The sequence below is a fragment of the Varanus komodoensis genome, unplaced genomic scaffold (assembly GCF_004798865.1).
Source record: "Varanus komodoensis strain SLA01 unplaced genomic scaffold, ASM479886v1 scaffold126, whole genome shotgun sequence".
Lineage (NCBI taxonomy): Eukaryota > Metazoa > Chordata > Lepidosauria > Squamata > Varanidae > Varanus > Varanus komodoensis.
In genome coordinates this window covers 475,876-502,924 of record NW_025335363.1, presented here as the reverse complement: position 1 = coordinate 502,924, position 27,049 = coordinate 475,876, and the positions used below count along the sequence as shown (strand labels likewise).

Genomic DNA, 27,049 nt, shown 5'->3' with positions numbered 1-27,049 from the left:
AGGATTGCTGTGTTGGCTGAACCCAGCCATACCAGCATTTCAAGCAAGACTCTTTCTCAGCCCTGGTTGGTGCTGCTGGGGATCGAACCTGGGACCTTTGGAATACGAAGCAGCTGTTCTGCCACTGAGCTACAACCTCTCATAGGAAATTGGGCCGTCAGTGGCTGCTTGTCACAGTGATCGGAGGAGAGCTCCAGACCCAGAGGAAAACTGTCAGCAATGGAAAAGGGCTTTTGGCCTGATCTGGGAGGGCGGCCTCTGCATTTAAAGGCTCGCTGGTCTACGTGAGACCAGTCTGGTTTGTTCAGGTCATCTGGCAAGGTTATGCTTTCAGCCCCATAGTCAAGTCCTGGCTGGGGATGATGGGACTTGGCAGTCCACCACAGCACAAGGGCAGCCCATAGGGGAACACCAGCCTAAGCCTTTAAAAGAGGCCAAAGGTGTCCTTCCCTTCTTCTAAATGCAGCTGCTACAGACTGACACTGGCTGCTGAAGAAATATCCACACAACGGGGTTTTATTCCTTACAGCAGGTCTGTGCATCTCACATTTGCATTTTAGATTCTGCCAGTTTAACTTTCACGACTCACACACACACACCCCCTGCCACCAACTCTCCAGAGAGTCGTGGGAACCTGCGTCGCTTAGCAATGGTGCAGAGAAGGTGCTCGTATTTTTTACAGAACCGCCGTTCCCACGATCCCCCTGGGAGAAAACCGATGAAAGCAGCAGCTGCTGTCGCTATGTAATTGCAGCTCCTCGAGCCTTCCTCTGCCTGGGTATAGGGCTGCTTTCTTCAGGGAATGGAAAAAAATCAGTTTGCTGGCTGTTGTTTTTCAATTGTCGCAAAAACTTGGCACCCTGCCCCTGGTTTGAAACTGTGTAACCTTAAAATACCCTCAAAGTTTCCCAGACGGCTGTCATTGTGTTGTGACTGCAGAATAGAGGAAGAAAGAAATGCCGAATTTCAAAGTATGCAGCTCAGTTGTGACCTTTTTGCTATGCTTTTTTGGTGCACACACAGAAACAGATTTAAGGACAGAGGGACGTCTGTCAGAGATATTTAACCCTCCATATAAGCAGTGATGGAGCTAAGAAGTTTAAACCCCGGACTTAGCAGTCCTTCTAGAAAAGAAGCTTTAAGTGGCCGTGTAGTCAGTTTTGGGAGACACTACAAACATTTCTGTTCCCTGTACAACAACATGCTTTTTCTACATGCTTTTCTACAGTTCTGATACGTTAGACCAGCTGGAGGCCAAGTTCTAGTCCCCGCTCAGCCATGAAGCTCACTGGGTGACTTTGGGCCAGTCACTCACATACTGCCTAGCCTACCTCGCAGGGTTGTTGCTGTGAGGATAAAATAGAGCTTGAGGGGAAAAGGCAGGATAGAAATGCAATGTAGTACTAATAATCGTTCTTTATTTCAATGCTGCTTGACAGCAGGAATAGAATTATATTGATAATAACTGCCCATCCTGATTTCATAAAGGGAAAAAAGCACCTGAGCATGTGCAGTTGTGAGCTCACTTAAAGCATTGCAGTCATGGCAGCAGGGATAAAATGGAATTTGCTTCCATTGCTCTCATCCCCTGTTGCACTATGGGGTAATTTGGGGATCCCCTGATTCGTGGGGCCCTGGACTTTGGCCGCAAGATCAAATCAGAGCTGCCCTAGAGAACAAACATTTTGCTTGTGTAAATTGGCAACAACACTGCCTGGATCGGGGGCACTGCTGTTGTGGCCATTATCACAATTTACAACACCAGCACCCATTCACAAATGGTGTGCATGTCAGCGACTGCAAACCTAACCGGGACTGGAAGAAAGTCACGCACACAAATCGGAACCAGAAGCGGGAGATCAGCTACAAAGAGTCATCCTGCCAGAACCAAGAGGGCCTGCCCAAATTCTCGCTTTGTTAACTTTGAGTCCGGCTTCATGACTCAATTGCGACTGAACCCCCCTTGACGGTTGCGCAGCTTGCCTGGCGGGCGGACTGTGGCAATTTTGTGTCCACCTGTGGCAAAGTCTCTCCAGAGAGGGCCCAGGAATTGGCAGCTGAATAGGCAGGCCCAGACAAGCCTCTTGTGAAGGCGCGGCAGGCATGATCGCCACTCTGGGCAAAGTGCTCGCTTGTGGCCGGGCGGCCTTCTGGGAAATTCTGCCCCTGGCATCCTCCCACCTCCAGGGAATCTCTAATTGGGCTAATGGCAGGGCTGAGGAGCAACTGAGGCGGCCAGCAGGGAAGGGATGGAGGAATCTCCATGAGAAGGCAGCCAGAGCTCCTTCCTGCAGCAAAAGTCAGCCACATAATCACAATGCAGTAATGACAGGTAGAGGCAGGCGGAAATTGCAGTGTGGGTTAACACATGCCTTCATGCTCAGAGGTGAGCTTTCTAATTCCCCCTGCTGGTCGAGCCGCATCACTAAGAACATGTCCATCCGGCTCTTTCTCAGCTAGGATAGCTGAAAAACGACTTGGCCAGTTTCTGTTTTTATTAAAAAGAAAAAGAAATCCTGATTCCGCTATTGAACTCTTAACAGTGACTGATGTTTAGAAATGTAGTCCATGAAAGGTTTTGTGGTATTCAAGGGATGGTTAAAACTTCACCTAACTAATTTAAAGTTGCTTTTAATGGAGCAGGATGAGACCAAGTTACCCCTAAGTAATGAGCATTCCCCTAGAAAGACGGAAGGTCAGTCTTTCTGTTTAGAAAATACAATTTTCTCCTATGGTAACTGGAGAGAGGGAGAGATAGGAAGAAAAAGTATTGCATTTGCTGTTGGAAGGGCTGACAAGAAAGCATTCAATGAAATAAAAGGAACACAAGAGGCTCTATTTTTAAGAGTCACACTCTTAACTCAGTGCTATAATCTCTGCATGTCATTTTTAGTGAAGTGATGGATGAGTTTCTAAATACATGCAGCATTTTTCACTGTAGATTAGATACTGTGTTGGTTTTATTTTTTGGAAAAAAAAACCTGTTTCCTCCATCCTTCAACCCTTTTAGTTTTAGATGTATTTGACAGAGCATTGTGACACTTTGTAAAGGAAACAAGGAGCATCTTTTTCTATTACCAGAAAAAAAAAAGTAGGGCTCGTCCGGGATTTGAACCCGGGACCTCTCGCACCCTAAGCGAGAATCATACCCCTAGACCAACGAGCCGGTCGAAAGAAAGTTCGTTCTGTAGCATTTACATACCAAGCTCTAAAATTCTGTGCCACGTTGACTTGCAGGATAGCAAATGTCCTACGGCACGTGTGACGATGTTAGCGCCACCTAGTGGTACTGAGGGATTCCTGTCTATATCCGGGATAATTCCGTTTCATTTTTTCAATTGTCGCTGGTTTTCAAGGTCATTGAAAAAAAGTATTTCGAATATGTGGCCCAAGATGCCCTTAAATCTCTTTCTGGCCTTATCGTTCTCGTGCAGATACATGCTGATTCTGAGGTGCTTCTCTTGTGTTGGTTTCCCATTTGCTGAAACTTGATCTAAGAAAAATTAGTTATCTATCCATATTCAGTTAAACCTCCATCCAGCTCCATTTGTAATCTTTGCCCTTCTCTGGTGTCAATTTAATAGGTAAGGGGCTGATTTTCTAACAGAGAGCTGCCTTTTCGTTCAGTAAGGTGCCTTTAATAGATGTGTCAACAATCTGAAATCCAACCGGTAAAGTTTACTCTAGTAGACTGATGGACTAGTGAACAAGGAGAGATAAAATAATAAAAAATCTTAAAAACAAAATCAATAATACCATGGCTGATTATTTCAGGAAGCGTCCCTGAAATAAAAGCATTTTCAGGAGGTGCCAAAAACAGCACAATGTTGACCCTTGCCTGGCCTCCGGAGGCAGGAGCTTCCTGAGAAAAGGGGCCACCACAGTGATGTCTCTTCTCTGGGTAGACTCCAGTCGAGCCATACAATGCCATGCAGAAGTATTCACACACACCCTTTGACTTTTCCACATTTTGCTGTGTTACAGCCTGGAACTGAAATGGATTTAATTGGCATTGTTGTCACTTGATGTGCAAAAGTTATCTAATGCTCTGAGGGTGCTATATATGAGGTGTGTCCAGAAAATAATGAGAATGATATTTTAAACATTCTTTTATTGAAAAGTTTTACAATCGAGCATTGTCTCCTTCAAAGTATGCACCTTGTGAGTGTACACAACGCCCCCAGCGATTTTTCCATTCTTCATAGCATCCCTGGAAGGCTTCAAGCGGGATGGCGTTCAGAGCCTGCACAGTGGCTCTTTGGACATTATCCACACTACCAAACTGGGGTCCTTTCAAACCATTCTTCATCTTTGGAAAGATGAAAAAGACACCAGGAGCCAAGTCGGGGCTGTAGGGTGGATGGGGGAGCCCTGTGGTGTGTTTCTCAGCCAAAAGCTCTCTGATGGCCAAAGCAGTGTGACTCGGTGCGTTGTTGTGATGAAGGATCCAAGCTGAGCCGATCTCAACTTGTGCCAGTGCTACACTTGGGCAGATGACCGTGCAGTTTCTCCGTAAGCTTTCCTCACCATTTCCAAAGTTTCTGGTGCACTTTTCCCAATTTCACCAATTCTATCACGTGCCGCTGTTCCAAACTCACTCGCATTATTCTTAATCCAAGGCACTTGAACTGGGTGCCACAAAAGAGAATGTCTCGACTCTGACGGGGCTGGAATGCAACTGATCCGTGTTCTCACGTATTCCTGGCACCCCACCCCAAGTGACCTTGGCCTGCTTGAGCGCTGGGACTTCTTTCTCATTCCTCGAGGGCAGAGAAGTTAGGTAAAACAAAAAGAAATTGGCATCTGTTGGTAGCAGCAACATTCACCCTTAAATCTGATATTTACAAATATTTGTTTGTATCATGTTTTATATTATTATTATTTATTTATGTAAGCTGTCCTGAGGTTCTGCGAAAGGATGGCATATAAATATTCTAAATAAATAAATAAGCTAGCAGTTGGCAGAAGCACCTTTAACAAATAATTACAGCTGTAAGTCTTCTTTCTAATCTGATACCAGCTGTGTGCTTCTGAATCTTGAAAGATTTTTCCACTTTTGCTGGCAAACTACTCCAGCTCTGTCAGGTTGGATGGGGACTGTGGATGAGCAGTGTCTTTCAAACCTTGCCACAGATTCTCAGACAGTTTGAAATTTCTAAGACTTTCAGGCTCTAGTTTTTAAGCCACTCTTGTGATATTTTGGCTGTGCATTTCAGGTCAACCAGGTTGGAGGATGAACTTTCAGCCCAGTCCCAGGTCCTCTAGACTGAAACAGGTATTCCCCCAGAATTGTCCTGTCTTTGGCTCCATCCATCCTGTGCAATTTTCTAGTCCCTGCTGAGGAAGAGCTTCCCCACAACATGATGCTTCTCAGTGGGGACATGCTCCTCACCCTGCTTCTCAGTGGGGACATGTTCTTAGGACAATGAGCACTCTTGTCCCACATGCTTGCTGTGTCTGATTTTGGAGACCGGCCCAGACATACTCAAAAGGAAGATTTAGATTGGGTTCCACAAACCGCTCTGTGCATGCTCAGAGATACATTCTGCAGTGATTGAGTTGACTGGGCATGTTTTGGTGAATAAATAACTTTTTCCAAAGAATGGTCTGTTGCCTTGAATGTGTGAAAAACCCAGAAAAACCAGCTCACAAGAAGTTGCAGTCTATCACACCTGGAAGGTACCCGATTAATGTTACACGAGAGCCAGTGTGGTGTGCTGGTCAGTGTTGGACTGGGGACCTGGGAGATGTGAGTTCTAGTCCCCGCTTGGCCATGGAGCGACTTGGCTGACTTTGGGCCAGTCATAAACTCTCAGCCCAACCTACCTCACAGGGTTGTTGTTGTGAAGATGAAACAGAACAATGTAACCACACTGCCATCCTCACAAGAGGAAAAAAGATCAGGGTATAAATGCATGTCATGACAAGCAATCCTGCTCATTTTCCGTGGTGTAGAGTTTTTTGCCCAGATGTGCATGGTAAATTATTAAGCGGTTTCCATGCGAGTGTGGCTTGTACCTTCTTTGCTCAGGCCTCCTGCTGTTGGCACATATCCCATCAACCACCACACCTGGAATTTGATCCCATGCTGGATGGCTGGAGCAGCCCCTACAGCAGCTGCCACTCTTTGCAGGGAATTTGGTCGAAGCATCGTGGAAACCATGATGCCAGACTTGGACGATCAGAGAAAACACAGCTAAGCATGGGAAACATAGAATCAGAGAATAGCAGAGTTGGAAGGGGCCATGAAGGTCATCAAGCTCAACCCCTGCTGTTGCAGGACACCATGTTACACCACCCCACTCAGATGGCTGTCCAGTTTCTGTTTGAATGTCTCCAGTGTGGGAGAGCCCACCACCTCTCTAGGCAGCTGGTTCCACCGTCATATTGCTCTGACAGTGAGGAAGATTTTCCTGATGTCTGGCCTGAGTCTGGGTTGTTGCAGCTTGTGTTGATTAGTCTGTGCCCTACACTCTGGCACCAGCAAGAAGAGATCTCGGTCTTCCTCTTTGTGACAGCCTTTGAGGTCCTTCTAGAGGGAAATCATGTCCCCCCTCAGTTTTCTCTGAACAAACTGTTGTTTCTATTTTGGTTTCTAAGAAGCAAACTTACCATGCTGAAATACGACGACAGGTTTGGAGACCATCCTGCATGGGAATCTACCATGGCTTGCTGTGTTGTGTGAATCCACCCATTGACTGGCACACCCTGGACCCACTCTGGGGCAGAGTTAGCCAGGGCTCCACAGTTCTTCCAATCCATCTGGCAATCCTTTTACATGAACATCACCCACCAGGACTCACAATTTTACTGAGACAAGCTCAAGCTACAGAGCCCAGTTCCAGCTCTCCCGGGGGCCAGACCCCCAAAGTGTCCTAAACAGCCACAACCCTTCACTCTTCCTTTCCCACCAGCTTTGTGCTTGGCCTTTGTGCATTTCCCCCCATTCTTAAAGGCTAGAATGCCTCTCCTGAAGCTGAATTGTTGGCCATAAAAGCTAACATTGCTGGCATTATTGTAGCCCCTGAGAGTGTCTCTCAACCAAAATGCGGCCCCCAGAATGAAGGGAATCCTGCAGCCCCACAGAACAGAAACAGGCAAAATACCAACCAGGTTCAAAGTGTTCATTCCAACTTTCTTTATTGTTTCTTTATTAAATTGGGGTTCTATTAACTTAATTTAAATAAAAAGTGCAGAATATGGATGCGCCTCTAAAAAAATATAGATATTTAATATATATATTTCTACACCTGCCAAACCCTTCAGAGGCACTGAATAGATATGAGCCACTGACTTTCACTCGCTGACTTTTTCTCTCTACGTCTCTTCCCATTTTTCGGCCTTCGTTACTAAGCCATGGCAAGGCTACCAGCTTCTTGGTCCATGACAGATGAGCTGTAGGGGTAAAAACAGAATGGGAGGCGAGAAAGGGGCACTGCAAGCAAAATTGGGGTGGGGGGGCAAGGACAGCAGGGAAGCCTCTGCACCTACGTGTGTTAACTGGGGGGGGGGGGAGCATTACACACACACCTCTGTGAAATCACACTCCATCAGGCCAGTGTGAGCCTGCAGTCATTCACACCCATGCAGCTGCCCATGGATTCCCAAGCCTTAGGTCCAATTTTTTAAACATCCCTGGTATGTGACAGCTGTCACAAAACCAAGAGTATTTTTCCTTCTGCGCAGGGACAGAGCGGAAGGTTAAGCCCTGTTGACTGCAGCATGGCCCCACAGAGAATCACGGATGGAGCCGAGCTCCGATTGTTCACCTGCTCCTGCTTAAATCCTTCTGCCTCCAGCAGAGTGCTGAGATGCCTGAACACGGAGAGGCAACCCAGATGCCTGCATCAGAAAGATGCAAGTGGATAATGTGTGTGTCATGGCATACTCTGCTCATCTGCTGGTCTCCAAGTTCCAAGATTTGGAATGCAAATAAATGGTCCATTCTAGAAGGACTGAAGATACCTCACTGGCAGGAATCTCTTAGCGAGTCCCACTGCTGCCTACTTTCTGTGGAAATCTAGCTGGAAGGCTTCTGGGTTCGAAAGTCTAGAACACCACCCCTGAATGCTGAGGCAGCAGGAAACAAGACAAGAAAGGCTGGGCCCACAATGGGCCTTCACCTGAAAACATAAGCCTATGTCTCACCAACAGGTAAGGCAAGAACATTGTTTCAGACTGTGTGCAAGGACTCACACCACTAAATCCCCTGCCATATAACCGAACAAAAACATAACCACAAGTAGAAAACCAACTTGTCAAGGTTCTAGTCCAACCTTCTCCCTGATGTGCTATCTTTTTACAAGCAGGGAGATGATTTTAAAGATCTCCAATGGGGCATGCATTCAAACACATATGCTCCCATTCACTGTCTGAAGCAGACCAGTTTTACCATTTGTGTCATTTGCTTATGGCAGAAGAGGAAGAGTTTAAACGTTTACCCATTTTAGAGGTAGGGACAACAGAGTTTGTTTCCCTAAGGTGCTCAATGAATAGATGAAAAACAGGTGGTGGAGGTAAAGAAACTAACAAGTCATCCAAAACAGACAAACAGGGGACAAGATGTAGACCCTCATGAAGGAGACACGGCTATCACTTTGAAGAGCACAGGTCAAAATTTGGGTGTTGGGCAAACAAGCTCCCACTAGAGATCGTACAAAGGACACCCCATACAATGTGGAAACAGGAGCATCCAGGATGGACTAGATGACTGCCAAAACGACTGTCCAACTTCATGGCTTGGGAGATTACAAGCTTTCTAGAACAAGCCAGCAGCTCTGCAGAAAAGAGCCCATTGATGAGAGCACAGCCATTTTGAAAAGGGAAGCAGGTCCTCCAGAATGTGAGAAGCACACTCTGTACATCCTAAACTTTTCAAAGCCAAAGGCCACGGAAAAGTGAGACGCTAGCCGACGGGGAGACACCAATACGCACACATGTGCTTAGCGACGGACAGCGGCTGCAACAGAAGCAGGGAGAGGGGGACAGTCTCGCTGGAGGTCAAGACTGTCGGGCAGAACATCAGGACACGCATCCAGGACTTCCTCTGGCAACGGAGACCCAAGCAGCAGGAGATGAGGAGGAGGAGGAATTGTTGGGGGAACATCTGGGAAAGTCAGCGTGCTTTTCTTCTAGGGAATGCGTGAACGAGCCTCGGCTGCACAGAGACTGTGGGTCCCTCGCACAAGGAGCGGCGTGGCAGAAGTGGTGCGCGCTGGCACTGGCGGCGTGGCTAGGCCAGGTTGTTGTTGCGCTCAATGCGCTGCACCATCAGGGAGACCAATTTTTCCAGCATGCGGGCGCTCTGGCGGCTGGCCTCCAGCACCTCGGCATGGTTGGCCTTCTCCTTGCTCTCGTAGTCCAGGACGGCCTTGTTCGTAATGAGGGAGAACCCGAAGACGCGCATGCCGCAGTGGCGGGCCACAATCACCTCTGGCACCGTGCTCATGCCTGGTGTGGGAGAGACGGGAAGAGTTAGTGGGGCATGTGCAAAAGCCTTATCCAGTCAGCTCCGAACTTCTCCCAGCCCGAGGGGAGAGTTTCGTTTCAGAGGGGTGGGTGAGGCCAAAGGCAAATTGGGGCAGGTGGGTGAGGCCAAAGGCAAGTTGGGGCAGGGCTGGAATACTATACATACCTAAACATTTTAGCTTAAAGCTCTTCGGGGAATTGTTTCAACTTTTTAGAATAGGGTTGGTTGAAGAATGGAAAAGCCAGCAAGCTGCTGAAAACTGCCATTGGAGGGGATGGGAACATGTTCGTTCGATGGCTGGATCTGGCCCACAGGCATGAATGTCCAAACCCTGAAGCGGTAGGGCTCCTCTAGGACCTTACCACTTCAGGTCGAGAGGGAGGGGTTGCACAACTGGATTTGCCCCAAAACTCTCCCCTCCCCACAAAAAAGAAAACTTGTGGTACGGCTAGCAACCTTCTTCCTCATCAACTGGCCATCCTAAGACAAGAAGTTTTTAAGTGATAGAAGTGTTCAAGTCTTGCTATCTCTCCCCCGCCCTTGCATTTTGCCAGCCCACCGTGTCTTCTCTTGGAGGATTTATCCACATCACTTCCTGCAGCTCCAGGGCCCTACCTGTTGTACAGGTATGTCTGGATATGCAGCAAAAACTAACTGGGAGCAAAGTTTCGGAAGCCTGGTTGCTGGCTGACTCTTCCACTGGCATGGAAGAGTGTCCTAAACTGGGCTGGAGGGACTGCAAAGGACACATGGATATAGTCCAACAGCCCTTCTCCACAAAGCCTTCTCCTCCGGGCGGGCACAGAAGGGAAGCAGGAAGAGAGAAAGGCTCTGACTGGCTACCAGAAGGAGTGGTTGGCTACCAGGCCCAGTCAAGATTCCTGCACTTTCCCCCCTCTTGTTGACCCAGCCTTCCAGAGCACTGTCAGGTACTTTCTAATGCAGGACTCATGGTCTCAATCTCAGCCATTGTTTTGGGTTTCTCTTTTCACGGAATGGTTTTTCTTCCACACAGACCAGCCTTTCTACAAAGTGCCGCTGTTCCCCTTTCTGTTTCAGTCGAGGCTGGAGCCTAAATATGTTTGCACTGAAACTGGCAGAAAAATTCATCCACTGAGTTCGTCCCGCTCAGTTGACGTGAGGGTGGCCATTTTGAACTGCAGAAGGGAAGCGCTCCAGTGCTTAAGAAGCACTTTCTCAATGGCTGAACTTTTGAAAAAACATTGAGGCTACAGAATAGCTGAGATGTAGGACACACACACGATACGGATACCACAACATAAAAAGACCGCCCCCTATATTTCATATTGTAACCTTGCAGCGTGGCTGAACAGCTAGGAGACCAAACCACTACCTAGGGATGGCATGGGGCTACAATTAAAGAACTCTTTCCCCTCCTCAATCCCTTAATTCAGCCCCCGACGGACCTACAGCATCCGCTCCCAGTCGCTGGAGAAAGCGGCATTCGGCAATGGTCTCGTAATTCGGGCCTCCCAAGGCACAGTAGACGCCCTCGCGCACAGTCTTGGAGCAGCCCATCTCAGAGGCCACCGTGTGCGCGAGCTTCCTCAGGTCCTGGTTGTAGGCATCCGACATGGCCGGGAAGCGGACCCCAAATCTGTGAAGCGAGAACGGGCGAGGGAACGGAGGCAGAAAGGGCACATGGTTGGATGAGGACAAGGCCTCAGGGTCTGATATGAAGGCCCGGTCTCTAAGCGTTGCTATGGGGGTAAAAGAGGGGAAAGGGAGTGTTGCAGAAAGAAAGGGGTGACAGAATGAACGAGGGGGATGGCAGTAAGACAAGCGAGAGAGGAGTGACAGAAGGAGAGGAAAGGAAGACGGAAGGGAGGACGGAAGGAAGGGGTGGCAAAGAGAGGAAGAGGGAGAGCGGGTGGTGCAGAAAGAGAAAGAGGGAGATTGAGAGAAGGAAGTGGCTGAGAGAGGAAGAGAAGGCATTGGCAGGAAGGGAGAGAAAATGGGTGCCCACCCAATTTGGGACGGGGCCTGCCCTCTGCTGCCTTGCTTCCACCCCGCTGCCCCCCGGAAGAGCCCTTCTCCGCGTGTCCAAAAGCACGGGGAGACCTCCTTACCTATCGTCATTGGGCCCCACCAGGGGGTTCTGGCCAGCAAAGCCGGGCATGTTGATGTGGTCCTGGATCACCATGATGTCCCCCACTTCGTACTCGGGGTTCAGGCCCCCGGCTGCATTGGTGACTATGAGGGTCTCCACACCGAGGAGGTGGAAGATCCGGACGGGGAAGGTCACCTGGGAAGGGAGGCAGAACCAGGATTGAAGAGAGGGCGTGAGCTTTGTGCGTGCAAAGTCAGAGTGGGCCGAGAGATGCCAGCTGTGGGTTTTCTCCCAAACGCAGCCCTATGTCCGCCCACAGCTGCAGGGCAAATTCTTGCAAATTTCTTTGTGATGATATCAAACACCTGAACCCCCCGAGGTGCTTCCTAATGAACACAGAGGGGGGCCTTGCTGGGTTCCCCAGAGCATCTCCTTCCAAAGCCCCATGACAGCCCTTCTCCAGCTCAAGGTGCTCAGTCTGCCACACCAAAAAGCGTGGCATACTTTATCCTCTCCTGTCATCTTCACACCAGCCCTGTGAGGTAGGTTAGGCTGGGAGGCCAAGGCTGGCTCACAGTCCCTCAGGAAGCTGCCTAAGGGAGTGCACGTTTGGACTCCCGTGTCCTAGTTACTCTAACCACTACACTACACTCCGCAGGCCCTCGAATTCTACAGGAGAGGAGATGGATGATGCTCAGGCTGGGTGTATCCTGTGCCCTCAGACATGCAAGCCTTCCCTCAGCCCAGCCCCAGAGGCAGGCACCCAGTGGTGATGAAACAGAACTTTGCATACGCTCAGAGGCACTGTCCTCTTCTTTACTGCTGTTAATTATTTACCTTCCAGAGCGGGTAACCTTCATACATGTGGAAGCGCCCTTGCATCACCACGCATGGCGTCCCGCTGAGGTTCCCAAACACCAGTCTCCCAGCATGGCCTACAACTGGATTGAAACAAGAAAAGGGTTAAATCACTCGCTGGTGCCCCCCAGTGGCCGCAATGAAGTACTACAGAAGCATCTTCTCCCCACACAGCTCCCCAGCAAGCACCACACCTGTCCTTGGCCCTCACTTTTTACCTGTGCTCTGGGGGAAGTTGGGAATCCTGCCATATTCAAACGCGACTTGGTCCTTGAGGAGGTCAGCCAGCCCGCCAAGGCCTGAGCCACAGATGATGGCCACCCTGGGCCGGTGCTTGGTGTTGGAGAGTAGCCAGTCCGCTGTCCGCTTGCAGTCCTCATATGTGTACCTGTGAGAAGAAGAAACGTGTGGGTGGGTGACAGAGAGCGATTCTAGGAGAAAATGCAACCGTTGCAGGACTGACCTTTTGCCACTAGAGGGCAGTGAGCACACACTCATAAGTACATACAAGCACAGAGATACACAAACAGAAAGGATTTTGTACTGTCATAGATTCATGGGGCTTTGAAAACATGACTAACGCTCCAGAATAAAGCAAAAGTATTTATAATATGCCTCAACTGTTTGTTTATTTATTTTTAAAAGCTTTTCTATCCTGTCCCTTACAAATGTCTTGGGATGGCTTAAAATAAATGCCAGTTCCACACATTATACCCGTAGACCTTCCAACAGCCCTGTAAGGTAGAGTCCTATTATTCCCCCTCCTATATTAGCAGTTATGGGATCCACAGAAACAGTGGTGCATCTTATTTACTGATTTACCAGGTTTGCATCCCATCATGACAAAGTAGGCAGCCCTTGTTAAGCACAAAACAAGCAAGCATGTAAAACAGCCCTGCAGAGTAGGCAAGGCTACCGAAATCCATCAGCCATGAATGTGGGGTGAGCATAGATCCCCCATTAATCATCAACATATTCAGTTCCCCTTTTATGCAAAGATTTGCTTCTTCAGAATATGGATCCACTGAACTTACACACACCAGTCGAGCTACAAGATTTTGAAACACTCCTCATCCAGCCGTGCTATTCTTTCTCTATTAATCCTACTCATATCCCATCCAACTTATGCAGAAACTCCTCCTCTCCCATTTATCCTCACAACAATCCTGTGAGGTAAATTAGGCGAAGGAAGGGATTGGCCCAAAGTCCTCAGAGCCAAGAAGGGGCTGGAACTGAGATTCCCTGAGTTCCAGTCCAACACTATAACCACTAGGCCAGAGTAACTTCCTGCAACTGGTGTTGCAGCAACTGGTGTTCCTGCAACTGGTGTTTTCCCCTTCTTTGGACTATTTCAATATGCAAAGCAGTTCTTTGGAAGCTAAAAATTTCCACTTGGTGAACAGGTTAAGCAGCAACCACCTTTGCGGTTTTCCATCAAGGAAATCACTCTGTGGACAATCACCATGACATGACTCAGAGTCTTTGCTTCTGCTCCTCCCTGCCACTGACGTCTGTGGGATGAAAATCCAGGCAAGACGCCAGATCTCATGAGAGCTAGGGTAGTGCTGATTTGATGTAAGAAGCAACCCAGTGCTCCCCGCGAGGTTTTGGACTCCATTCCTCAGCATTCGTGACCATTGGTCATGCTGGTTGGGGCTGAAGGGATTTGTAGTCCCACACAGATAGCCGCCGGATGGATCACCTCTTGGTTAGAATGTCAGAACAGGGCTGGGGTAGATCCAAGAACAGAGCCACCTGCTCAGCTGTGAAGTTCACCAGGTGATCCTGTCGTTCCTTGCTGGCCTAACCTACACTGCAGGGCTGTTGTGTGGGTGCGATGGGAACAGAGAATGATGCAGCAGAGCCTTATTGCTCCACCGGTCATGGAGTGGGTTTGCCATCTGAGCTTCAGCCTGAACTGTCCATGGTGCTGAATCTATTGGGGGTCAGCGTGCGTGAGACTATGAATGGGGGGCCCTGCCAAATCCCCCCCCCCGACAACACAGCTCAGCTCTTGCTTGTGGCTTCATTATGGAATCGCTCCATCCCAGAGTTGGTCTTCCTCCTTTCCGCCTTCGACTTTCCCTACCATGAGTTTCTTCTCCAGAGAGTCTTGCCTTCTCATGCTGAACTTGAAGTACAACAGCTTCAGTTTCATCATTTTTGCTTGCAGGTAATTCTACGTTTGATCTACGTAGGACTCACTTGTTCATCTTTCGGGCCATCCAGGGTATTTGCAAAGCACCTCCTCCAGCACCGTATTTCAAATGCATCAGTTTTCTTCCCGGCAGCTTTCTTCGCTGCCCAGCTTTCCTACCCATGCCCAATGGTCCGGGATATTTTAGTGTGCATAATCTTGGCCTCGGACTCTGATGAAACATCCTTACACTTGATTATCTTTTCTAGTTCTTTCACTGCTGCCCTTCCAAGTGTTGATCTTCAAATTTCGTGGCTGAAGTCTCTGCTTGAACTGATTTTTGGCCCAGGATATGCAAAATCTTTCACAATTTCAATATCTTCCTTGTTGACATTAAAGTTGCGAGAGTCTTCTGTAGTCCTGATTTTTGCTTTCTTCATGTTCAGCTGTACTCCTGCTTTGGCACATTCTGTTTCATCAGGAGTCATTTCAGTTCATTGTTGCTTTCTGCCAAAATATATTGTCACCTGAACATCTTAAATTACTGATGTACCGTCCACCAATTTTCACTTCTGCTTCCTCGGAGAAGTAAAACTACAAACCCAGCTTTCTCTGTGATATGACAAGTGTCCAGAAAGTAATGACAATATTTTAAACATTTTCATTGAAAAGTTTTACAGTCAAACATTGTCTCCTTCAAAGTATGCACCTTGTGAGTGTACACAACGCCCCCAGCGATTTTTCCATTCTTCATAGCATCCCTGGAAGGCTTCAAGTGGGATGGCGTTCAGAGCCTGCACAGTGGCTCTTTGGACATTATCCACACTACCAAACTGGGGTCCTTTCAAACCATTCTTCATCTTTGGAAAGATGAAAAAGACACCAGGAGCCAAGTCGGGGCTGTAGGGTGGATGGGGGAGCCCCGTGGTGTGTTTCTCAGCCAAAAGCTCTCTGATGGGCAAAGCACTGTGACTCGGTGTGTTGTTGTGATGAAGGATCCAAGCTGAGCCGATCTCAACTTGTGCCAGTGCTACACTTGGGCAGATGACAGCGCAGCTTCTCCGTAAGCTTTCCTCACCATTTCCAAAGTTTCTGGTGCACTTTTCCCAATTTCACCCATTCTATCACGTGCCGCTGTTCCAAACTCGCTCGCATTATTCTTAATCCAAGGCACTTGAACTGGGTGCCACAAAAGAGAATGTCTCGACTGACGGGGCTGGAATGCAACTGATCCGTGTTCTCACGTATTCCTGGCACCCCACCCCAAGTGACCTTGGCCAGCTTCTCCCTTCACAGTCCCAAGTGTAGGGACTTCATTCTCATTACTTTCTGGACACACCTCGTATATTCTGCATACAGATTGGACAGAAAGGGAGATAAATATACACACTTTTCAGATGTCTTCGCTTGCAGGAAAGCATTTTGTTTTTCCAAATTCTGTCCTAACAGTAGCTTCTTGTCCACTATACAGGTTAGTCCTCGAGATGGTCAAGTGCTGGAGCACCCATGTATTTCAGGACCCACCTTAGCTCAAAAATGGAAGAGTTCCCTCAAGGGAAGACAGAAATAAACTGGAAATGTTGCTACTTCTGAGGAAAAACACAATTCCTGTAGCAGGAACTTACTCAAACACTTGCTCGGGGTCAGCTGTTATGCCAAATCTCCACACCAGATTACACAAAATATGTTTGTGCCACATGCATAACAGTTGACTTCACTGAAGCATGAAGAAGCGGAAGAAAGAAAATTAAATTCCCAGTAAGTGAAAAAGTCTTCCCAGAAAATAAGGTTTCCCCATCTTGACCATACAGAAAAAGTCAAGAGACAGGAAAGAACTCAAAATTGAGTTTATTTTAAGCCAGCACTGAGCAATATATGGTTTTCAAGCTGTGTTGATGGGGACCATAGATTTCCATAGGAGCCTTGGGGATTCTCCAATGAAATAAAAACATAAGAACAACCGTGCTGGATCAGACCCAAGGTCCATCCAGTCCAGCACTCCTTTCACACGATGGCAAACCACAGGATCCCTTGAGCAGGATGAGTGCAAGCACAACTTCCTTCCGCCCGGCTGCTCAGCAGCTCTGGACACGGGCAAAATGCTGCATCTGATAACAAAGCCAGAGAGGCCAAGAGCGTCTTCCAAATCTGGGCTGCAAATTCCTTGCAGGAGTTGCATATGCAAAACCCTCCACGTACAATGACAGGAAATCACAGTCATAACAATAACATGTTCAGGGAGGGCGAGACACTGCAGGAAATTCAGCATCTTGGCTTTGGGCTCCAAGCCAGACTCCAGGGAGTATTAAGTGCATTACATGCAAAGGAGTATGCCAGAAAGTTGACTGGGGACAGGGACTTCCAGCAGATGGCCAAATGATTTACGGTAGATGGGCAAGGGTTTCTCTGACTCTCCCTCACTCAAAAGCAGCTGCAGAAAAACCCCTGGGACTCCCCTAAACTAGGCTGCTGAAATTAACAAATATTGAGGCTGGCGGGAGGGGCAGATGGGTGTATGAGCTCCAGTTCTGGTACTGAAAACAATTCAGACCACCTTTAGCCTCTTCTCTCAGCTGCTAACTGTTTGGTGCAGTTTTCCCCCCTGTTCTAAATGGCCTTAAGCTAAAATACTCTGCTTTTTTGTATTTCGGCCCCATTCTATTTCATTTATGGCCATGCCCACCATCAAAACAGTCCTGAGGGCTTCTCTCAAAAGGAATTCAGTCCTGGGACTTAAAGAGGTTCGGCACCCTGACCCAGAATGTCCCTTGTGTTCCCAGAACCCTTTACGATGTGGAAGGACTTCCTTGTGATTAGCACACAGCAGAGAAAATAACACGGAGGGAGGTAAAAGAGCCAGGAGAACTCTCACGCCTGGTTTGGACCAGGCAGAAAATGGGGCAATCATGCTATAGGCAGGGGGTCGGACACTCCTGGTTCCTTTCTCCCTTCTGTCCAAGCTCTTCAAATATACAAGGAACCAGCAATCTTGGCAACGTTAACCCAGCGCCAAGGAGAGACAGATAACCAGAGCTGGCACCTTCATCCCAGCAGTGGTCACGGTTGGGAGGCAAGTAAATAGAAATGGAAAAGGCCCCTCCAGAATCTGGCTGGGAAATAGGAAGGCTTTTCAGAGGCACATGAAAATTAGCGTGTCTCAAGCGGTGCCTGCTGACGTCACCCTCTAATCTGTTGCTTAAACCTATTAAAACGCCATCTTGGAAGCAGGGGCATCTTTGCGGCCACCTGAAGCACCCTTTGGCAACACCGCAGCAAGAACAGGATGCACAATGTCTCAGAGGAAGGGAGAGAGTTCAGCCAGGAGGGATTAGTTTTGCTCGGCTCAAGAGCTTTTGTGCTTAGCCCCTCACTGGGCCCATTGGCTGCCAAGGCGCCAGGCACCGGCAGGGGAGTCCCTCCGGCTCGCCAAACAAGCCACTTTCTGTTCTCATCCACCCGCTTGTTAAATGCTGCTCAACGCAAGCTCCAGGCCCAACCCTCAGGTAGGGACTAGGAGACCAACTGCACTGGAAGATTGCCGGGAGCCAATTGTTTACTTCCTTATTATGTTGTTTTTTTCTTAACATAAGCAGAGTACAAAAAGAAGAAAAGTATATGTAAAATAAGGTAAAGTAGAATAAAGTTGCCAAGCAATTTTTAAAAAGTACAACAGATACATTCAAACCCACAAATTTATCTATTGTTCTGTCATTCAGCACTCTATGGGAGTTCAGGAAACAATTATTATGCTGTACACAACATATGTTCCAATGGTTTTAAGTCCTCAACTACTTTTTAAAGATCTCCCTTTTCCTTATTATACCTCTCCCACTATTTCCCCTTCTGCAAGGAACACAAGACGCCTGGCATAGTCTTCCTCTCCATTCTATCCTCCCAGCAACCCTGTGAGGTAGGTTAGGCTGAGACTCCATGACTGGCACACAAAGTCACCCAGTGAATTTAAATTTCACGGCTGAGTGGGGTCTACAACCCAGCTCTCTCGGTCCTAGTTCCTCACTCTAACCACTACACCACACAACTCAAGAGGGATGACTCTGTATATATCCTATATCCTCACAGGATCCTTTTCTTTTAAAGCTTCCCCCTGTGTTTTAAACAATGAGACGAAGAAGAAGCTCTGAGCATGTGCCAAGTGCATTTTCCCACTAGGTGCAGAGACACCTTTTGGACCCTTCAAATAGAGTCCACCTGCTTATGAATGCTGAGGAAAGCAGTTTACCAGAAAGGATCGGGCTTCCCAAGTGATTTGGGGGTGGGGGGGAGAGGCCCCTCTAGATTGCTCTGTAACATTTCCAGACCCCCTCCCTAACCGCAGGCCCCCCATACTCTGCAGTGAATAGGCTGATCCCTCAGACTGGAGATTTCCTGGCTCACTGGCCAGGAATGCTCTGCTCCTGGGAAGGGTACAACGGACCATTACAGAAACAAAGGGCAGGTTAAGCTGATCCTTAGAGCGTGTCCTTCTTCCTGCAAGGAGGCCTGTTTTTTTCCAGCCTGGATGCGAGTGACCCTGCTAGGTGCAGAAACAAAGAGAGGGGTCCCATTCCCCCTTCAAGCAGCTGGCCAGCTGGAACCTCGCCGTCTGATGCCGGATCAGCATGAGTGGCACATGACTCGGAGGAGCGTCCAGACAGTCAGGGATGTCCTTATCCAACACCCACAGCCTCATTGTGCCAGGGCTGGAACAGCTCGTGCTTTGAAAGAATAGGCTGGTAGACAACCGGGGTCAAAAGTAGACAAATCCCTTGATCCCGGGCATGTGGAGAGACGGCAAACCTTGCCTGGCTGTTTCTGAACAGACCTTTCTCTCGGCTTTGGATTGACATCCTTCCTTCTAGCTATCCTGAACCCTTTGCTATTCATGAATTCCGAGAAAGGCGATGGGAGCATGAACAAAGAAATAATATTGTCTTTGGGGCAGGCTTTAACATTCACTTTCTCTGTTGCCTAGATCACTATTGACCTAGAAAGCCTAAAATTATTTTGTGTTCCAGAGATCTGAAGCAATGCTTCTCCCTTTACAAGTCTGTGCATATCCTTCAATCTGGGAGAGAAGTCTATCCCATTATGCCCACCAAGTTTTGACATGAGACAGAGCCTTCTCTGTGGTGGCACCCCAATTCCAAAATACCCTCAACTGAGATGAATGCTTTACAGGCAACCCTATGCATGCTCAAACAGGAAAAAACCACTCTCCAACTCTTAGCATGGGAGTTATAAGAGTTGTTCTCCAGCTAAATATACATAGGATTGCAACTTCTGACATTTTGACATCAGGTTAGAGTCTATCTGCTTATTGGGCATGTATAACTGGTCCGTTAATATTATTGGATCTCTGTTACCTGTTAGTTTTTCTCTGCAAATTTCTGTTGGCTGTATTAAATGAAAAACAGAGTTTAACTAGCATTTCTCCCCGGTTCCTCCAAAGCCAAGTGTGGCCTGGGTGTGACCAAGCTGGCTGCCTGCACTGATAAAACACGTCCCTCTGCAGAGAGATTTACTTTCGATTTAGGTGAGGAAGGTTTAATTTGAGCTTGGCCTCCCTGCCTTGATTGATTATCCAGACAAGGCAGGAAACTTTTCCTCACCTTGTTACCTTTAGCCCCAAATCACCAGAATCGAGCCCAGGGCTCACGCATGGCAGCATGAGACTTTGGGATGGACCCAGAACGCTTGCCTCAAAGTGCAAGTTTTGCTGGGTTTTGTTTTTACTTTCTAAGAAAGGCAGCATTGCAATGGGGGAAACATTTACAAAACCATGGAAACTCCCTCCAACGCCTGTGCCCCGAAGTGGGGCGGTCTGTTGCCCCCCCCCCATTCAGTGACATGTGACAATGGCCCCCATTTTCTCCACTGTGGGAGCAGGGGCAACCCTGATCGGGCAAAACGGCACGTTGCCCAAGCTGACTCACACGCTTGCACAGGCGGGCAGCAAAAAGCTTTGTGGCAGCTTCCGCTAGAGAAATGGAAAAGCTGTTTGCAGCAGAGTCCCACAAAGAATTTCCCTTCACTGGAAGAAGACAGGAAACCCCTGGCAACCAGAGACTCTACTCTCTGTCTCTGTCTCTCTCTCTCTCTCTCTCTCTCTCTCTCTCACACACACACACACACACACAATATCTCTGCATGCTTTTATGATCCATGATGTACATTGCCTGCACTGGACTATTGTACCAAAAGGAAAGCAGTGAGAAAAAAAACCTATATTCATGATGATGGGACTTCTGCCCTGCTAAAGGCAATTTTTTTGTCTGTTCAGTTAAACAACAGATAAACCCCTGGGAAACTGCATTCATCACTTCCATCCTCACCAGGCGGGGCATCCAATTGGCCAGGGAAATAAAACTAGTCATGTCCATTGGCATGCATTTCCTTCCAGATCTGCCCGATTTGGAAAGCAGCCTCAGCAGGCCTGCGCATCCTCAAAAGGCACGCACAGAGGGGAGAGCGGTTCGCTTAGCCACCTGGCTTCAGGGGATTTTGCCAGAAAAACCCCCAGGTTAATGGCTGACAGGTTGCTGGCCGCTTGCCATGACTGTCCTGTTCTTTTTGCACACAGATGCGAAGTCCAGGCACTCTGCTCCGTATGGCAGGGTCATTCACCCTCCTGGTTCTGGACCAGCAGCCAGTCAGGCACTTAATGGCCTGTCCTCCTCCTGTCCTCCACCATCCCCCGGAGTCCACCTAAGCCCACACCTACTGCCCCAGTGACTCCATCCAGCCCCCTCATCCTCTGCCGTCCCTTCTCCTTTTGCCATCAATGTTTTGTTTATACCATTGGTTTACCGTAAGCTGTCCTGATTATTGTAAGCTGTCCCGAGATACTAATGGTGGACGGGTTAGAAAAACTTTTAATAAATAAATATTCAGTCCAGTTGGGTTCTTGGTCTGCAGAATATAAATTTATTTATATAAATATACTCATTTATTTATCATTAATGATAAATAATGCCTCCCTAACCATCCTGGAGGAAAGGTAAACTAAATATGCAAAACTTAATATAGATGTCTGGAGAGACAGTGAGTAGCACAGTAACTGCATCTTGGCACCCCCCCCCCCACCCACAAAAAGACTTGCCCTCCCCATGGCCAACAAGGCAAAAGAAAGGCAATGATTTACCAAGCACTGGTAATAGAAAGTAGGGTTTGCCCCGGTAAGTGAGGTCAGTTGGGACCCGTGCCTGGGAAGGTCATTAAAAGGTATCCGGGAGGACACTGGAAACAGGAGGTGCTGGATTCGGATCGAGGGCATGGGGGGAACTCCGAGGAAAAAAACGCACCAGCTCAGAGACCCGAGCCCAGTTGCCCCCAGAGGCTTCACCTGCACGGCTTGGGAGGAAGGTAAAGGGGGGGGGGGGCTGCACCAGCATCTCCGGCTTCTGATTGGCCGCTCTGTGGAGGGGTGTGTGAGCCAGGGCATGCCCTCATTGGCCACCCCCCTGTGGGCAGGGCTGCGATGCAACGGGCACCAGGCGGAGGGGGCGGGGCCGAGCGGAAAATTAGCCGCTGCGGAGAAACGAGCTGTGCCAAAGGAGAAGCGAGCAGGAACGGAACTGAGCCACGCAGCGAGTATGTGCACGGTCCGGATTCTTTACCCTTTGCGGTCCGGGGCATCGTTTTTTTTTTTTTTTTTTTTGCAACAGGATGTTGGCCAACCACCGTCATTGCAATGCCACTTTTATGTCACGCTCCTCTTCCAAGCTGAACAGGAAAGGACGGGAACACAACACACGGTTCCTAACTGGACTGAACCGGGCCCGCCGGGTGCCTGTGTCAGCATCCCGCCTGACTCTCGGACAAACCGCAGACGAGCAGACATTGCCCCGGGGCTGTTCTGTCTGTGGCTTCCAGAAGCAACCAGAGAGCGCCCACTGAAGTCATGACACTGAGCATAAAGGACCTTTGGCCTGATCCAGCAAAATGTTGGATGAATGCAGGCCAGTTTGGGCCTGTCCACAAACAATACAGGGCTGCTCCCTCTAACGGCAAAATCGGGGATTCAGATGCCAGAACTGGGGTCACAAGGAGGCCAGGAGAGAAAAGAGGAAGACCAGAATGCTCTACCTGAACTCCCAAAAGGCAGAAACATGGTGCTTTCTAAAAGACAGCACACACAACAAAGCACACACAAGCCCAAACAGCCCGATGAGGACCAGGCAGCCTCAAATATATGGCTAGAACCAGCCCCAAATGGCATATACGGCTAGAACCTTATTGTTGCATGAAGATACGCTGCAACATTCTGTTGCAGTGTCCCACTCCTAAAGGCTAATTAACAGTGTTTCGGGAAGCATGCCTCTGAAGGCTGAGTGCAGGGGACAATCCGAAGGGGATACCCATCATCCACACATCAGTCTCCTGTATCTACTGGGCTGCTCCGCACTATTGGAATCATAGAATTATAGTTGGAAGGGGCCAGAGGGTCATCAGGTCCAACCCCCTGCTCAATGCAGGACTCACTGGGGGTCCAACCTGACCAAGACTACAGCTAGGAGACATCTCGGCTGGGGACAGACTTAGGACCTTAGGATTCCTGCGCAACTGAGAACTCAAGACGTAACTGATTTGGCAACGATGCACTGTGGAAGAAGCAGTGTTGCAAGCTGATGAAAAGGGAAATGCAATGCAGTGCTTGATGCAACGGAGCCAGCCTTTAACTCTCAGTCTCAGTTCCCCCTTGCGTAAAATGGACACAGCTAGAAACTATCCCATAAAGTTGTTGTGATTGACCTTGAATAGTTCTCAGGGAGTTGGCTTGTAAGTGACGGCTCTTAAATCAACAGTGTGCTTGACATTATAAGGAACAAGGAAGATAAATGCCAAGGTTGGACAGGCACCAGAGTTTTATACTGCAATGTGCCAAGTGCAGGATATTAGTTTTAAGTAACAAAATTCGGAAATTCTCTTATTTTGTGTTTACTGGAAGCAGTATAAATGCCAAGAAAGCAGCATATATTTGCCTCCCTTTGCATAAATGCACACAGGGTACAGAATTCCCTTTTTGTTCACACAGAATTTTTCATCATCTTCTTTTGAATAGTTGAAATCCATAGCCCAAATGCTAAACAGAAATTTTACATCGATGCAATGATCCCACATTTTTTAAACAGCGTTGACTGCAATTAAAATAAGAGGTCCCCACAGTTCTTAGTTAACTCCAGTCAGTAACAGAGGTCTTGCTCACTTGCCCATCTTCAGAAGCAGGTAGGAACAACACAATCCTTCCAAACAGGCCTTTAGGAAAAACTTGATAACCCATTTGCCTTCTCCAGTTTTTCCTTGAATCGTATTTTCTTTGGACAATGTAGATAATTCTTAGCTGTTCTGCTGCTGAGAATGTTTTAACCGGATGGATCCCATCCCTTTCATTGACGCTTTTTCCCCTGATTTGCTTTTACATTGCCTTTAATTAAAGTTTGCTTTTGATCTTTTCATCATTTTTGGCAGGAAGGCCAGTTAATAAAATAGTGTTGCCCGGTCTGGTTCTTCCCAAATACATCAGAAATGATGTTGGTTTTTAAGTTATCAACATGAAGAATACCAATAATGGTGAACTAAAAGAATCCTCTTCCAGGCCTCCACAAACACACACAGAAAATTGTTTCCAAATGATATCCAAAGCATTGAGAAGCTCGTTCTTCGCTTTATTCTGCACACTACTTTGAGAAGGGAAAGCAGAAAGCCTGCTTCCCTGTTCTAGAGATGTATGGTCTGTTACAGCCCCATTCCTCTGATCAATCCAGAGAGGTCCCCACATTCCTTCTCCCAAGGTCAGAAGGAACAATTCCAGTTCCTTCACTGTGTGAAACAGACACCTTCCTCCAGCACTGCTTACCTATTGCTCCAAGAACCTTTTTAATACATGCAGGGCCTACTGACACACAACGAGCCCAAGGTCACCTACTGGATGTCACTGTTGGTACCTGAACTCCAGAACTTTCTGAGCTCAGACTGAAGCTGACGCCTCTGGGCCACACCTGCCCTTTATGAAAAAAGGACACACAAACACCTGACCTAAGTTTGGATCAACACCAGCAACTTCCGGGAAGCCCCAGTCCCCTGTTTTCGAATCCTTTAGATCAGCAAACTCCAGCATTCATCCAGCCAAGCAGAGTCCAAAGTACCACAAAAAGAAAACTGGATTCTGATTCATTCATCATGATCAACTGGGTAGAAAAATATTGCTTTTAGCATAGACAAATGAATATCGAAACCTCCACCCCACCATTGCAAAGAATAAACTTCACCTATTTGTGTGTTATCTGAACACTACTATAGAAAGAAGTCCAGGGTTCTGAACCAGAGGAACTAGATTCCCTCATTCTTTACCAGGGGCTGTTAGAGAAGAAAATGAGGCTCTTGCGCCATCAGAGGATAAATCCCGAACCCTCACCTAGCTCTTCACAGGAGAATAATCACCCTTATTGAATCAAGTTTCCTCCCAAAGAACACGTATTTCTTACGAATCATACAGGTTGTTTTCAAAGTGTTGCAAGCTTCCTTACTTTACAAGGTCTTTCTTTTAGCACAATTATAGGCTGCATTTCCACTGGGCTCCTCCTGCAAGCACAAGCTGCTAAAACAGGGCCGGGCAATCGCGGCCTTCCAGACGTTTTCATCTGCAAAATTCATGGTTCCGTGCTGCTGGCTACATTGGCAACGGCTGACGGCAATCATAGGGCATTGCAGTAAACCAGGTGGCACACTAAGTATGCTGCCTGAACACTGAATCCTGGCTTGCTGGCCCTATTATAAGCCAGGATCACACATGAAAGTTTGTTCTTGGCTTACAAATCCTGGTTTATTGGAGAACAGACTTGGCCACACAACTTATTGCTTGACCTTGGGCCAGTTTCTCTCCCTCTCTCTCAGATGTTTATCCAATCTCACAGGACTGTTGTGAGCATAAAAATGTGGAGGGTGGGAGCCAGATACAGCTAACCTGAGCTGTTTGCTGAACAATTAGACCCATCCAAACAAAACGCTACGTGATTAGAGTTCTGAACACTTCACAGGAGGAGGAGGAGGAGGAGGAGGAGGAAGTTGTGAAAACCACCGCATGTTCCCATCATAACGCTGCAGTTCATCCGTTCTGGTTGCCTGTCCTCACACCTCTTTGAAGAACGCGCCACTCTTAGACCTGCTCTAACATCTCTCTTCGTATCCTTCTCACCCAGAATCTTTGGTTCCAGAGCACAGATCTGGCTTGTGAGTGTTCAGGTATCACATTTGTGGGAACTGCCATAGTTAAGGGGAATAGGAAAAGCCTGGAGAGGCCCCAGAAGTGGAGGGAGTTGCAAAGCAACCCCAGCCTAAGGTAAAAATGAATGTGGTGTAGTGGTTAGGACCCTGGGCTGGGACTCAGGAGACATGGTTTCAGTTTCTACTTGCTCACACTGACTGTCAGCCTAACCTACCTCACAGGGTTGTTGTGAAGATAAAAGGTTGAGAAAAAGGATCATGTTTGCCACTTTGACTTTTTTACAAGTAAGAGTGAAACAGCAGAATATAAACTTAAAAATAAAATATCAGATATAAAACAGAATCAAGATGAGGCAAGCCTCTTTTTCACAGCCTCAAGCCCCATCATTCTGCCTGCCTCAGAAAAAGCGCGATATGAAACCTCCGTGTAATTAATGGCTCGCTTTTTAAATAATAAGTTCTGGGGCACACTCAAGGCTTAGCACGCAGTTTACAGAATAAAGTATCGCAGACTACAGTCCGCTTCATCATCAGGTGCGCCATCGGGACACTCTGCCGAGGAAGAAATGCAGAAAAGGGGTGTGCGGGGGGGGGGGTCCTTTCCCCCGTCTCCCGGGAGTCCCTAAATTTTTGCTACAATTCACCCAGGAGCCACGTGCCGGCAAGGATTTCCCGGCGTAGGCTGGCGCGAACCGGCAGCCTCACCCCAAAACCCCACCACACGCTCCTGACCTCTTTTCTCCCTGGCACGCCATCACGACTCCTCACGAGGAACACCGGCGAGGTCCCTTCTCCCTTTTTTCTCCGGTCGGTCGGTCGGTCTATTCTCGAGCGAATCGCGCTTCCCGCGGGAGGCTAAAGGCTTTACCGGCCTTCTTGTAGCTAGAAGCATGTCGTCACCGCCGCGTCAGCCAATAGAACGCCTGCTCCGCCGGCAACAAAGGTTGCCACGGCAATGCCAGGTTATCGTCATCGCCTTGGACCGCTTCGGCCCCGCCCGCTCCATTCATGCGCGTTCGTCGCCGGCGGCTGCAGCCCGGCCCCTGGACGGGGAACAAAGGTGTGGCGACGGCGGCGAGTGCGTACCCGAGGGTGAGGACCGGGGAGGCCATTGAGACATCCCCGCGTGACACGGCCCGGCGGAAACTGATGTTGTCCATGATATCATTCGTCAATGTGCTCGCGCCTACGCTCCTTTTTTAGTTTTGTGAGTTGTGGGAGTTAGATATGCTCTATTACATCCCAGCACGCACGCACGCACGCGCACTCTCTCTCTCTCTCTCTCTGTGTG

General features: G+C 48.3%; 1 protein-coding gene and 1 non-coding gene across 2 annotated transcripts; both read right to left on the bottom strand.

Moving 5' to 3' along the window:
- Positions 1-3,094: 3,094 nt before the first annotated feature.
- TRNAP-AGG lies at positions 3,095-3,166 on the bottom strand. The gene has a single exon. It is a non-coding gene; the product is annotated as a tRNA-Pro (tRNA).
- Positions 3,167-7,114: 3,948 nt separating this feature from the next.
- LOC123019491 (purine nucleoside phosphorylase) lies at positions 7,115-26,613 on the bottom strand. The gene is made up of 6 exons (XM_044422404.1): positions 26,491-26,613; positions 12,617-12,786; positions 12,378-12,481; positions 11,560-11,735; positions 10,897-11,087; positions 7,115-9,450 (listed from the first exon to the last, which is right to left on the bottom strand). Exons 1-6 carry the CDS (start codon positions 26,511-26,513, stop codon positions 9,233-9,235), a joined length of 882 nt encoding a protein of 293 aa, XP_044278339.1. The 5' UTR covers positions 26,514-26,613; the 3' UTR covers positions 7,115-9,232.
- Between the last annotated feature and the right edge of the window lie 436 nt (positions 26,614-27,049).

Excerpts from the sequence above, each read along its gene's own strand:
- LOC123019491 (XM_044422404.1), bottom strand. The coding sequence starts at position 26,513 with ATGGCGTGCCAGGGAGAAAAGAG. Across the intron at positions 11,088-11,559 it reads GTGGGGCCCAATGACGATAG|ATTTGGGGTCCGCTTCCCGG; the intron begins GTAAGGAGGTCT and ends CTCGCTTCACAG. Across the intron at positions 9,451-10,896 it reads ACTGGGAGCGGATGCTGTAG|GCATGAGCACGGTGCCAGAG; the intron begins GTCCGTCGGGGG and ends CTCCCACACCAG.